At 30.8% G+C, this 15,151-nt stretch overlaps 1 protein-coding gene across 1 annotated transcript; it reads right to left on the bottom strand.

The window, feature by feature from the left end:
• Window positions 1-517: 517 nt before the first annotated feature.
• On the bottom strand, window positions 518-4,597 carry LOC107490604 (NF-X1-type zinc finger protein NFXL1). Its single transcript, XM_016111387.3, has 2 exons — window positions 4,443-4,597; window positions 518-4,155 (listed from the first exon to the last, which is right to left on the bottom strand). Exon 2 carries the CDS (start codon window positions 4,122-4,124, stop codon window positions 801-803), a length of 3,324 nt encoding a protein of 1,107 aa, XP_015966873.1. The 5' UTR covers window positions 4,125-4,155; window positions 4,443-4,597; the 3' UTR covers window positions 518-800.
• Window positions 4,598-15,151: the final 10,554 nt, after the last annotated feature.

Raw genomic sequence — 15,151 nt, 5'->3', positions numbered from 1 at the left:
CATAGCCACTTGTTGAACGGATCATGAACATGAACCCCAAAATATTTGTTTTATCCGTGCCTAGCTAGCATCAAAGAGAAAATAAAATCATATTGAACATTACCAAAGGTATGAACGTGTTCCTTGTAACATAGATTCCTACCACTCTCAAACACATCAATTGGAGCAACTAATTACCAATTACAGCACGAGAACTAAATATGCTAAATCTTTCTTACCTTGGTCTTAACCCTACCAGTTAAAAGGAACACTTAATTACCTGAAATCACAATTGCAGATTTTTCCATCAGCAAATGATTAGGAGAAATGGCAAACTGGTTTTTTGTTATGTAGCTGCTACATTTCATACAATCATCTATCTTTCTTTAAGCAGACAAATAAACCATAAATTGGTCATAATAAGTCTTCCAGCTTAAACAAACAAATTAGTAATTGAGAATGATATTAATAATGGTTTTCCGTTTTCATATCAAAACTTGATATATTTTCGATAATTCAACCAAAATAAGATGAAGACTTATTCTCAATGCACTTCCGTAAGAGCGTTGCCTTGACAAAATGAAATAGTCTATTGTCTACATCCTCATACCTCATCTGGGTATGGGGTTACATTCACTTTGAACTAAAGGGAATTGACCTAAATGGAATATGGCTCCTCTCTGCCAAAAATTGATTAAAAAACACAAGGCAGAGAGACCGTGTAATCAATGTCTACTTTTGGAATAATTTTTTTTAAGAAAAAAAAAAAGATTCTACAGAATAAATTTTTTTTTGCTTCCTATCCATACTTTTTATTCATCTCATTCATAAGCCTTCTCCCAATCATCTACTACTTCAGAAGCTTCAGTTGCATCCAAGTTCCCACCAAGTTTCCCTTGTTCATTTGAACCAGCTGCATGAGACTCCAACCTCAAGACAGCACTGCTTTCAGTGTTTTTCCCAGAAGCTTCTGCTTTTTTCACATTTGTAGAAGATGAACTTTGACCTGACTCATGGTCTAATAAATTCCAACGGTTAAAAGAAGCAGCTATTGGTGCTTCTTTTTTCCAAGCAGATTGCTGGACATTAGCAGATCCAGTAGTCCATTCTTCATCGCCCCAAGAATCTTCTCTCCAACTGGACTCTTGGACCACAGCTTTCTTCCATGCATTACCTTTCAACACAGATAGTGCTCCTTCTTTCGTTGTCCCCGCTCCCCAGGCACCTGTAGTTGAAGATGTGGTAGTTGCCCCAACATTGGGCACAACCGAAACAGCTCCCTGATAAAATGTACCATGATCTAACCTCCTCATTGCCGTTGCAGCTCGAGCAGGGTCATGAAAAACAGCCAAGGCATTTTTGTCATTCAGCCAAACAAGCTCACACTCGCCACCAAATCTCAACACCAAAGCACTAATATCAGCCTCCCTTGGTAAGTCAGGGAATGAAACAACAAGCCTAGGGTCCATGTCTACCATGTGATCAAATGCAGGAGGAAGGGGTGCACTTATAGTTGGAGTACCCTTAACCCCTAGCACACGGGTTGGGGCTTTTGATTTTGAGGTAACATGAATTACGATAAAACGCTTTGGCTCCCAACCAGCAGCACTCACAGCAAGCTTCCATCTATCTGCAATTACCCTCACTGCATCTCTTTTCTCCTTCAGCATAGGACAGAAAACATGGACCTTTAAACCATGAGTTGTGCTTCTGCTTTTGCCAAGCACTAAAAATTTGCATCTCTCCTCAACAGAAATAACCCATTTAGGATCACGCCGGTACAAATCAGAAATCAAATCAACAGAATTGTCGCCAAAATGGAGAGAATCAAGATTTGGAGTAGTAATATCAAAAGCATCAGCAAGAACCCTCTTGCGCTCTAACTTAGCACATTCATCATCGCACATCAGCTTTCTTTGTCCAAGGGGAACTTTTTTGCCATTTGGATCAACTGGTTGTAGTGGGATAGGCAATTTTTGAGTGATGGAAGCTTCATGTACAGCATCAGCATTATAATTACTACTGCTGACACCAGCATCACATGGAACATTTGCAGTTATACGGCCACAAGAACAGGTAATTGTAACAGGAAACTCACATCTTACGTCTGGGCATGGAGTGGACGGGTGACACGGAGCTGTACATGTATGACGACAGTCTCTTCTAGGAGCTCCACACGTTTGCCCACAAGGCGCTGGTAACCCTTGCACACTGCAAGATAGATTATCACAAGGAGGGGGGTGACAAGTTCTCCCACATGCATGTAAGCCACATTGTCTGGTCTTCCCACATAGCTTATTGCATCTAATGTCCTTTGAACCACAAGGAATGTTCCTAAGAACAACATGCCCACCAATACATTCTTTTGCTACAGGAACTGAACAAGGAGGGCAGTCTCCAAAGTGGCAACTGTGCAAGGCTATATGGCCACAAGGCTGAGGAACTGAACATGGAAGCTGGCATGAAGGAGGTGGCGTACCACAAGGGAGTGGAGGAGGGATTGAAGTCCTACCACAAGCACATGTCAGATCTGTAAAGATGGTTTCAAGACAAGGTGGGCAATGGCCACTGTGACATAGTGATTCACAAGCATGCTGGCCACATCTTAACTTCTTTTCACATGGCATCGAACAGAAGTGTGGATCCCATTCACTACTTAAATTGTTATTGGGATTAGAAAGTAGACAACACCGTTCACTACACCGATGTCTTCCACAATTCTTTTTTCTTCCACAAGGCTTTTCACAAGTAAACTTCTCATTCTCCGCTGTTGTCTTATAGCATTCCACGATGCGGGATGTTGAACCACAACGACACTTCTGGGACACAAGAACCAAGCATGGAGGACAATCCCCAACATGACACACCTCTTTACAATGATGTGTGCCACAAGGAAGTGATTTGGCACAAACTTGTGAGCAGGTAGGTATTGGGTCCAAACAACTTTTGCGTTCCTCATCCAATTTTGTTTTCCCACAGCAGCATGTGTTAACATGCCTTGGTAACAAATCACACTCCCCGCAACTTCCTGGATGACAAATCTCATTGCACATGTGATTACCACAACTAAGTTTCCTTCCACAATTGGAACCACAGGTAAAAACTCCAGCTTCTGCTGTGAATTCACCCTTCATAGTCATGTCCCCACATGGAAGAACCTCTACCTTCTTACTACAAAAGCAAGAGGCATTGATCAAAACCTGACATGGGTCACAAGCTCCGACATGACAAATGCGTTCACATCGGTGACGCCCACACTCGAGAAGCTTCTCACACCGCTGGCCACATGTAAGAACAGATTGCCTATCAAAACAACGGGTGGTAATTGTCTTCTTCCCACATGGACATAAGCGCGGAGGGGCAAATGCTTTACATGGAGGACAAGGACCAGGATGGCATTGCAAGACACAAACATGAGGGCAACGATCTTCCTTACTCCCACCATTAGAGAACACCTCCTTCTCAAGAGGCTTCCCACATGGTTCTCCACATGAATGTGGCGTCAAATACAAATCAGATGGAGGGTCCACCCTTTTCCCACAAAAGCAAACATACCGAATCTCCTTTGACGAAGTAAGCTGCACCGATTGACAACCAGGACACCGCCAATTAAAGCCCTGATTCTTCTCAGCTGACAAATCAATCGACGTAGGCGCACGAGCCCACTTCTTGATGCAGTTGAGGTGAAAGATAGAGTAGCAGCTCGAACAAGACCAAACAAGGGCAGACCTCCGTACCATTTCATAACAAATCATGCATTCCACAGTCCCTTTCATGAGCTTCTCCTGAATCTCCTGCACCAACTGTGGCAAACTAGAGTCCCTCATCTTCAACCCCTTCCCAGCCTGATTCCCACTACTCCTCCCTTTCTCCACTTCCCTCCTCTGATTCACAGCCCCGTGATTGCTTCTATTATGGCGAACCGCCGCAGGCGGGGCAGTGGAAACAGGGGCGGTGGCAGCAGCAACAGGAACAGCACCATTACTGGAACTACCAGCAGAATCAGCAGTTTGATCAGATTGCAAATTTGATGGTTGAACAGCAGTAGTGGTAGATGATCCTCTGGGAACCCATTCTTGACGTGGACCACCTTGCGGCGGAACTCTGGACCTACTCCTCCGGTCTCTCTGAGCTTGAACGCTCATTTCTTCACAATAATTCCTTCCACCCCTAACACTGAAATCACAAACTATCTCAATCCAATCTATTCTATACATTTCACAAATCAAATCAACCAAATGATAGACAAATAGATTCAACCCTCAACCAATAATCCCACTAATTCCCCAACTAATACATCACATAATTATCATTATCATCAAATAAAAAATCAAGCCCCAACCAGAAAATGAAATAATCATCAAGAATTGAAGATTAAAAATTCGAAACCTAAGAAACTAACAGAAACCATAAAAACGGGAACAATAAGAAAGTGATGGCAACAAAATGAATCAGAAGGATACCTGGCGATGGAGGGAGAAGAGGGAGGATGAAACGACGATGTGGTGTGTGTCGTTTTGGTGTGCCTGTATGTGTGGATTTTGTGCAAGGAAGAGTGTTTTCCTTCCCTTCACTTTGGGGTGCGTTTGTTTGTTTATATAGTCAAGAGTTTTTCGGAGTCGGTTGGATGAGAAATGAAGGTTTTCAACGTTTTTCGGCTCCTCATGTGAGGTCAGGACTTCAATACTTGGGCCTCAAGAAAAGTCAAATCTCAGAACTTTCCTTGAAAGTGTAACAAAACATAGTAGGCCCTGTTATAATAATTTAACTCCCTATTGTTACTTTCCGATAAATAATCATTGGGCTCAGATTTTGGGCCTCATAAAGAAAAGCATTGACAATAAATCTATCATAGTTTTTAATACCAAAAACTAGATATCATAGGTTTTTCAAAAATTAAACCAGCATGGATTTAGTCAAACTACTACATCACTCGATGGACCAGTAGTTCAATTGTTTAATCCAATAGTAATTAAATAAATATATAAAATTCTAATAAATTATAATTTAAATAATAGAATAAAAATATAATATTATTATTAAAATATGAAAGTAATAGTTGACAACATTGAAATTTATAAAGAATGTATCAATTATAATTTAATTAAAGATTTTTAATAATATATTTTCGCAATTATGAAAAGTTTAATTTTTGTCTGAAAAGTGGAGTGTAGAGATATCACGTGTATATTTTTATTAATGAGAAAAACTCCGATGCTCGAAGCATAGATCATGAGTTGGTGTCTAAAATTCTGGAAGTCTTAAGTTGGAGATGGAAAACTAAAGTGAAATTGATTCAAAGGACTGCTAATTGTGTTGCTGATGCTCTAGCCAAGTTTTTTTGGACATAGCCTTGGGAAGATTTAACGGTGGGGGACTTGCTCCTGTGTCTTGGACTCTCTTTGCCTAATTTTTTTTTGTTTGGTTTGTTTTTTCTCTTTCTTTCTTTAATCATTTTGGCATCATAAAGAGAAGAGTGTTATACATACAAGTCATTTTGGCTTACAAGTTTTATAAGTTGGGCCAAATCTAACATGCGCGTCAGTAAACCATCTTCGCGTGTTTCATCTTCGTTTTCTTTTTCGAGTTTCTTGTCAAATTTGTTCGATCTCCTTCGTGCGTTCTCTCTTTGCCTTCGATCTCCTTCTGTTTTTTTCGATTTTTATGGTTTCTGAAATCAAGTTTTGAAATTGTTTTAAAGATGATGGAACTTCTGAAATACACCCGAACGATTACAAAAATACACCCAAACGATTATAGAAATACATCCAAAAAATTACAGAAATAAACCAAATGATTACAGAAATACACCCAAAGAATTACAGAAATACACCCAAATGATTTATAAAATACACCCAATGGATTTAAGAAATACACCCAATATAGGAGGGAGACAATATATTTCTTCTTAAAGTTTTTTAATGTTTTGCTGGTTAAGGATGAGGCTCATGGCAGAGACAATCTAGAAAAAAATCTAGAAGAATAGTAAAATAGTACCTTGAATAATGTTTCTTCATTTTTTCTGGTGATTTTGATGAAGGAGAAAGAGAAAACGAAAAGTGGAAAAGAAATTTCAATAAAAAAAAGAAGGAGGAAGAGGTGGTGTTGATGACGATGATAACGAGAGAGAAAATTACGAAAAAGAGGAAGAGAAAGAGAAAGACGAAGCACAGAGAAAGAAGAAGAAGAAAAAAAGGCACACAAAAAAAACATAAAAACGACATAAATATAAATGACTTGTATGTCTTGTATAAAAAAGTACTTGTGGAGAATAATCCTCAAAAAAATTATTAACAGTTAATACAACAAGAACATTTTTTGTCTAATGGCAAAAGTGATGGACTTAATGCCTTGGATCTTGAAAATTGGAATCCCACCTATTGTATTTTTGGGTGCAAGTTAAGCATTAGTTATGTTTTTAAACTGTAAATGTTTTTCCCGACCAAAAAAAGATTTATTAAATACATTCTTTGAGTATACTGCATAGGGAGAATACTATTTTATTAGTTTTATGTGTGTGATTCGAAAAACTTGTTTAACAATTCGGTTCTTTGACTTTATTACAAAAGAAGTGCATATATATTGGGTTGTTCCTGAAACCAAAATCGCAAAAGAGAATCCATTTTTCTTATATTTGTGTTAAAAACTATTTATGTTAAGAAAATATAAATACAAATTTAACGAATTTTAAATGTGTACTAAAATTGTTTTATATGTTATCTTATTATTTAGATGTATTAAAAAATTATTTATATAAAAAAAATATAAACACATATTTAAACGAATTTTAGATGTGTATTAAAATATTTTGTGTATTGTCTTATTATTTAGATGTCTTATGAACATATGTACAATAATAAATGATGGTTATCAGTGGTTAAGAAAAGGAGATTGAATCTTAACTTTTTTTTCTGCTAAATATAACTTTTGCTTTTTTAAAGAAACTTAGAAGGTATTTTTACATTTTATCTCGTAACAAGTTGAGAGACATTTTCATTTTATCTTCTGAATAACAGAGACAGAAGTGAAGTAGAGAAGAAGAAGGAGTAACACCTAGATGTATCCTGGTTCAGCTACTTAGTGCAATGTAACCTATATCCAGTCTCCATCATAATAGTAACGGAATTTCACTATCTTTCAACAAGATTACATTTACTAATTTTCCCTATGATCTACCACAATCCTATCTGGGACAAGTCCAGATTCTAATCCAATCTAAACTTGACTAGGATTCACCCTAACTTTCAACAGTAAAGTGCTAACCAACTTGGAAGAAAATCCCCTCAAAATCATGACAACGAAACAGAAATACATACAAATAATTTTTGAGGTAACTATGACTTTTTCTTTAACTTTCTACTTTTTTTCACTCATTGACTTTTTTTTTTTTTATAAAACCTCACATTTTGCCTTTTACTAATGAAACATATATAGGCTACACTGAGAAAAAGAAATATTCAATGATAGTCGTGAAGAAGAAGAATAACAGTTCAAAGAGCTATGGGAACCCAAACGTGTGCTCTCACTCCTTGCTCAATCCTTGATCGTTCACCCCTATTATAGAGAAGTGAAACTTCTAGGACTTGAAACCCTTCTTCAGCACATGTTGGTTCTCCTCTCCCAATACACAAATGCAACAGCGATGTTCATAAAGGAGAAAGAGGGTAGAAAGCTGTGCATTCTTGCTTTGACTCTAAATTATTTCTTAATCGTAGATTTTCAGTAGAGCACCATTAATTTTACTAGTTCACTTTCTTCATATTCTCTAGAACAGTACTTGTGACCTTGTGGCTTTCTTCTTGGTTCTTCGGTGTAGCACAAATAAAGGAAAAAAATTTTGTTGTGCTTAGATCGAGAGAGGCTGATTACTTAGTTGTAGTCTCTTTTTCTTTTTTTGATTTAGCAATTTTCTTTTGCCTTTCAAAACTCTATAATCTCTGTGCTTTTTTTTTTTCTTTCTTTTTTGAAAGAGTGAGTGACGTGACTGAAGTAAGAGAGAGAAGAAAGAAGTGATGATTTTCAGTGGAAGTCTCAAGGGATTAATTGAATTAAATTTTGAAGTTTCAGTTACCAAGAATGAGAAAATTCGTATGATGCTTTGTGGTCTCTTTGGATTTCTTTCTTTAATTCATCATACTTGGTTCATAGGCTTGTGATTGAATTTGGCTTTTTTTTCTCAAATTTTAGCCACTTAATTTTAGATTAAGTTGATGTAATAGCTGAAATGAACTTACTCATTTGTTTATTGGGTCAATATAAATTAATTAATTTTTTACACACAAACACAATAAAATTATACAAATAAATAATTTAATAATATTTAATCATCATCTTAATCATAATTTAGTTCTCTGAACTAAACAATAAAAAGTTACAAACAAAATAATCATACGAGACATACTAGCAATGTTTTGAAATATTAATGTAATGTTGAATATCAACTTATATTAATGCATAGATAGTACACTTTCTTCATGAAACTAAGAAATAGAAAAAATTGAAGTCGCAGAGTTTATGAATAAGAAATGTCAAACTTCCGTCAATAAAAAAAAAAATTAAAACAGTATATAATAATGAAGAAAATTAAAACACAATTACAAATACTAGTAATCACACATAAAAATAAAATAACTTAAATGGCTAACTTCCTAAAAAATATAAAATATGGAAAGGTAATTATTCATCGGTATTAAGCATTTGTATTTTTAAAATTTAAATTAAATAAAAATATTAGTATTTTTTAAAATATAAAAAATATGATTAAATAAAAATTAAAATAATAATATAATAAAATAATTAAATTTAAAGACTAATTAAAGGATAAACTTTAAAGAATAAGTTATATTTTTCTTAAATTTACAGTGAGATTGCAAAGAGCGAATATAAAAATATCATTATAAAATTAATTAATTTGTTTATGATGGAATTATTTGGCTCAAATATTTTAAAATAAAAAATAATTGAGAGCTCTAATTCGCTTTTTAGTTATTCTTTTAATGAGTAATAAATTTAAAATATTAAAATATGAAAATTCAAAACCTTCTTATTTGAAAATAAAAAAGATAATTAGAAAGATAAGTTAAGATTCCCCACATTTTTCTAATAAAAATTCGGTCATTCAATTTAAAATTTATCAGCAACGAAGTTAAAAGTTTATACCTTTATATATTAAAGAATGAATATGTTATGTTCATTATTTTTAATTGGATTGTTACTTATTTGATTCGATTTATTCATCGCAGTTAATATTTAATTTATTAAGTATGCAGATGATTATTTTAATATTAAGATTTAGGAAGTAATTTACCAATGAAGTGTTTTTTTATTTTATTGAATTAATTCTATAATCTATTATTTATATTATTTATAAAAGTCATTGTCTACCTAACAAAATCGTGAAAGAAATAGTCTTCAATTCATTAGCGATCTTGTCCAAAATAAGCGATTCTAAAATGCACATACAGAAAACGTCATATATAGCTTTGTGGCATTAATTTGTCCACAATCACTTTTATGATAATGTCAGTATAGGGTACGGTTCAAAACATAAAATGCTAACTTCATGTGGATATAGGATTATCCTCCTCCTCTTCGATCTTCTTCTTCTCTTTTGTTTGGTTTAATTAAAATCAAATAGTGGGGGAGGGGAATGCAACATTGGAGGATATATAAAATAAATTTTCAGGTTCAAGAGCTAGCTAAGATGCCATTGTTGTGGTCCCAACTATAATAGGAGGGTTCATCATTTACTTATTGAAACAACATTGGACAGGTCATATAGATAGAACTATAATGGATTATAATATGTTGTACGTATTATATTGTTATATGCAACTAATTTATTAAAAAATGGTATCACTGTCTACAAGAAATTAAGCTGTGATAACTTATGTTTTATCTGATTCCATTGGGCTTTTGGAAATAATAAACAAATTAAATAGAAAGGTACACTTTTTTGCCATACATATTCATTGCAAGCATCCAAAGCTGCATGAGTGGCACAAGTTGTGTCACTATGTATTCATTTTTCTTATGTGCTTGTTTTCTCCTTCATATTTTTCTTGATTTAACACAACTTGGAACAAAGTTTTTTCCATTGTGTTTTAATTAATAAATAAATCAAGTTGTATTGTTCAGTTAGTCATTGATGACATAGGCCAGGTTTATGTTTAATTTATTGTTTTCAGTCCGCAGTTAATTAATTAGCTAATAAATTATCGATGTCAAAAGAAATTAAGATCTAAATACACCAACAAAATGCCAGTATAAATACAGTGCTGGCTAATATAAATAAAAATTACTAGCTCCCAAACTTTTTTCAAAACTAATAACTTCAACAATAATATTTAATTATTTACTCATTTTGGATTATTTTATGTTGAAAATTAGTAATATATATACTATAACTTGCTTATTATAATAATGGCTGGTTATATGAATATAAACATCAGTTGTTAATCAACTACTATACAAGAATAATATACAGATTTAGTATTCACAAAAAAAAAATTAGATTTTACTTTTACAATTTTTTTTATCGTTTTAATAATTGATTATTTTATTTAAAAATGTGTACAATAACATATATAATTTTGAGCATTATATGCAATATTCTTGAACTTCTTAAGCAAAAGATGATGCATTTGGGCACGCCCATTTTGCTTGAGAAACTAATTAAAAACTAGATGATGAGTTCATCTTTAGTTTGAGAAATTCTTTAAAATATAGTTCTAGCTACTTACTCATTATTATATCTTTAATATACCTTAATTTTGTATGTAAATTGTTTTTTATTTGACATGATATTTTAGAGCAAAAAAATGACGTATTGTTAATATTACACCCTTTCGAAGACCCTGAGCAAGATTGCAATTGGTTCATCTCTCAAAGAGTCAAGACTCAATAATTATATTATATACTATTAATTACTTTGATTATCTGTGATTATTAATAATTGCTCACGAGTCATGGCTTCACACGCCATGATCACATTAACAAGGACAAGAGATGCAATTAGAAATTATTTGTTGATGCTAAAGGAGGCAAATATCAAATGCATGCATTGTAATTTGCAATTTGCAAGAGCCAAAGGCCAAATTCAAATGTGTTAGTTAAAAGTCCAAAACCCCTTAGAGAAGACCCACTCTAGACAAATTCTATCTACCAAATTATTAATCTGCATGCATCAAACGAAAGTGATCGATATTATTTTTGTATAATTAATCTGCATGCCGTGATGGCTAGCTTAATTTAGCTCTCTGAACATGTAATGAAGAATTTCGATTAAGTATTTTTAAATGATAAAAATTTGAAAATTAGTAATTTTAATTTATATTGACTAGTACCTTTAGCAGTCTAGTATGTTTAGTTTAATAGTTTAATATTATATTTTTAGTTAATATTGTTAAATATTATCGACTAATTACTGATAAAAAAAACAATAAATTATGTTGACGAACAGCATTATTTTTTTATTAAACTCCTCATTTTAGGATCAAATAATTAGTTTATTTTTATATAAATAAAAAATTTTAAATATCTTTTTATATATATAATAATTTATTGACTAATAATAAATAAAATTTAAATCTATAATAAATTTTTTTTAATTTATTGGACTAAAAATTATTTTAAAATAATAATAATAATAATAACTACAACGCTCGCTTTTGAAGGAATATTAGTTATATATACGTGGCGTGGTGTACGCCAATGGATATAACTGATCTCTTTTTTTTTTCTGTTTTTGGTGAGATTGGATAAAACTAATTGGTGAGGAACTGATGAATAATCCGATCTTGACATGTTGTGCGGCGTAGGTTTTCATCGTCCTTCATTTTATTATGTATGGTTATTTTTTAGTGGTGAAATATTCCTTCTTTTTCTTGACGGAAACGTTCACCAGTACAATAAGAAACTAAAATACTAAAAAAAGTAATATACACACACCTGAATCTGATTTCAGTAATTCAGTGTATGTAATTTGCGGCCTCATAAATATAGCTTCCTTGACGGGGTTGTAACAATAGTAAAAAAAATTAGAAAATTATTCTTTTTAAAATTTATATATTTAGAAAGTAGAAACCAATAAAATTACGCGATCAAATAATTTCACTAAGTTTTAACCAAGTAAAATACACACGTTTTTTTTAACCAGTCTTTTTTTTTTTCAATAACATCGTCATTATCTTTAACAACTTTAAGCTTCTTCTACTGCACACTACTTTTTCAATGTCGTCGTCTTCTTTTCCACTTTTTTTTTTCTTCTCATCTTCTTTTTCACTTTCTTTTTTCTTCTCATCTTCTTTCACCAACGTCTTCTTTATCTTCTTTTTCTCTAATATATATTTAGAAAAATAGTGCATAGAAATTTTGATTCACGGCATATAACCAACAAAAAATTGTACCGTACACAAAAATTCAAAAAACATATAATATAAAAATTTTAGTATATAACACAAAAAATTTGGTATATAATACAAAAATTTTTTAAAAATTACATATCAAAAACATTGACATTCAACCAACAAAAACATATACCGTACACAAATATTTGATCAACGACACATAAATTTTTTAAGAACCACAACGACTCATCCAAACCAACAAAATATATTTGTAGTAAAAATTTATGTATTAGATGTAAAAATTTATGTGCTATAGGTAATTATTTATGTGTTATGTGTAAAAATTCTATGGTATATCAATAAAATTGTTGCTATGTGCAAAAATTTTTGTACTATCCATAAAATTATGTTAATAAATTTCTATGTTCTACAGTAAAAATTTTAGTGCTGAAAAAAACAAAGAAATGATAATGCATACATATTTTTTTTGTTGGATTTGTGTCGACTTAATTAAATTTGACTACAAAATACTTATAATATTCCAATTTAAAAATATTGAATAAAATATTAATTTATTTTTTTCTCATTCTATTAAAAGTGGATTTGATAAAAATTTATTAGAGAGATATTTATATATACTTTTAAAAGAATAAACATTTTACTTTATGTTTAGAAAATAAAAAAAATATTTTTGAAAGTATCTATACGTTTTAATATTATATTAATACTCTTTAAAAATTGAAAAATCTAATATAATTTTATATATTAAAAATAAAAAATAAAAAATACTTTTTTCTATATATATATCATTGGGATTTTTAAAATAATTTTATTAACAATCATGCTATTTATTGTTATGTGTATATCCCAAAAATTAGTTATTATTAATTAATCAACCACTTCTATATATAATACATATTAAAATATATTTTAAAAATAAACTAAATAATATATGTATTTATATACAAATTTATAATTAGTTTTAATTTTTGTGTGTACATAACATTTTTATTTTATTAAATACTAATGTTGTAGCTTGCATTTAATAAAACCAAACAGTTATTTTATTTTACCAAATAAAATTATTACAACTTTTGAAATATATTCAAAAGATTAAAAAAAACAATTTTTTTTGAAAAAAATATAAAACTTTGTTAAGTCCAAAATATAATTAATGAATGATTTTATAGCTGAATTTTTTTTATTCATTTGGTATTTTTGTGAATCAAGTTAATTGATGACGTGTTAAACTCATTTAAAAGTACCGTAGACCGTAGTTGCAATATACAAGTGTTAGCGTTATTGAGTAACTTGAATGAACCGTATGGAGACATATATGAACAAAACAGTGATGATGATTGATGAGCTGAGGCAGAACTGCGGTAATGGTTAATAAATAAATAAATGAAATGAAATGAAAAATGGTTATTGTATGTGATAACTTTGTTATGATTTATGACAGTTTGTTGTTTCTGTTTTTATAGTTATAGTTGTTCTACCTTTTCTATTCTGTTAGAGGTTGTTATCCTTGGCCATTCTCTTCATAGGTATATAGCCTCTAAGCTTGTTTGCATGCTGTATTAATGTTTTTTTTTTAAATATTATTTATACACTGATATATTTTATATTAATAACTAATTTTAGTAATTGATTTTAATATATACGTAATATAATTATTTTTTATCTATTAAGCATATATAATAATAAATATGAAATTAGTTGATATAATAAATATTTTATATTTTAGTTAAAAATTATAAATTTAAGATTTAAAAATAATTAAGGATATTTTTTTAATCGATGATGTATGAAAAGTATCCATTGTATAAAACAAAGAAGGATTAAGAGAGTTGAAAAATTAAATATTAAACTAAAGTATTTTTAGCAGTATTATTAAACTTAATTGTTTATGATATTTTTTAGTTTGATAAGATAATAATTAATTTATTATAAATTTGAATTTAGTTTAAGTATTTATTATTATTGGCTAATAAATAATAATATATATGACAGAATTTAAATTTTTATTATTTATTTAAATAGACAATGAACTAATTACTCGACCAAATCGAAGATGGTTGGTTTGTTAACGAACCTGTTGACAAGAATTCTACTAAATTTCTTCTATAAAACAAAATTAAATAATGTTAGTATAAACTTTATCCGTGGCTGGCATTATATGCCAATTAAGTAGATACTATAAACATTGAATAGTAGATATCAATATACTAAATATTATATGCCCCAACCACCAAACTTTATTTTAGGGTTGGCTTCTCTTTGGTATTTGCTGGCCGATGATGGGTACCTATAAGATTTGAGTATCGTTTCTTTCTTCTTCTTTTTTTTTTTCTTTTTTTTGGTCAAATTGTTTCTTTCTTTTGAATTGTCCCTTATGCATGTCCTTTACCTACTACTCCAACTCTTTTACCCTCCACCTTCTTTCAATCGCAATCATGATCATATTCACTATTAATTAGAGCTTATCATTATTGTTATAATGTAGATATTGAGGGGGTGAGTATGGTTGATATTCCTAATTTATTTTTTTATTTTTAAATAGAAGAGTTTTTATTTTTTATTTGTTATGTTTTTAAAAAATAACATATTTATTTAAATATAAAAAAAGATAATTAGAGAATGAATTAGAACTCTCAATAATTATTCTTATTCACTATACAAAAATTGATATTTAACTTTTTTATTGTTAGTATATAAAATATATTTTTTAAAAAATAGATAATAAAAAGTTTCTCTTAACATTTGTCTTGTATTTAAGTCAATACTAAACATACAATGGTTGGAGTTTTTTCAATGATGAGTTA

This window comes from Arachis duranensis, chromosome 5 (assembly GCF_000817695.3).
Source record: "Arachis duranensis cultivar V14167 chromosome 5, aradu.V14167.gnm2.J7QH, whole genome shotgun sequence".
Taxonomy (NCBI): Eukaryota; Viridiplantae; Streptophyta; class Magnoliopsida; order Fabales; family Fabaceae; genus Arachis; species Arachis duranensis.
The sequence above is the reverse complement of the archived record's forward strand: the minus strand, read 5'-3'. Positions and strand labels throughout refer to the sequence as shown.

What these genes read in the sequence shown, in the direction of transcription:
- LOC107490604 (XM_016111387.3), bottom strand. Translation starts at nt 4,124, where the DNA reads ATGAGCGTTCAAGCTCAGAGAGACCGGAGGAGTAGGTCCAGAGTTCCG.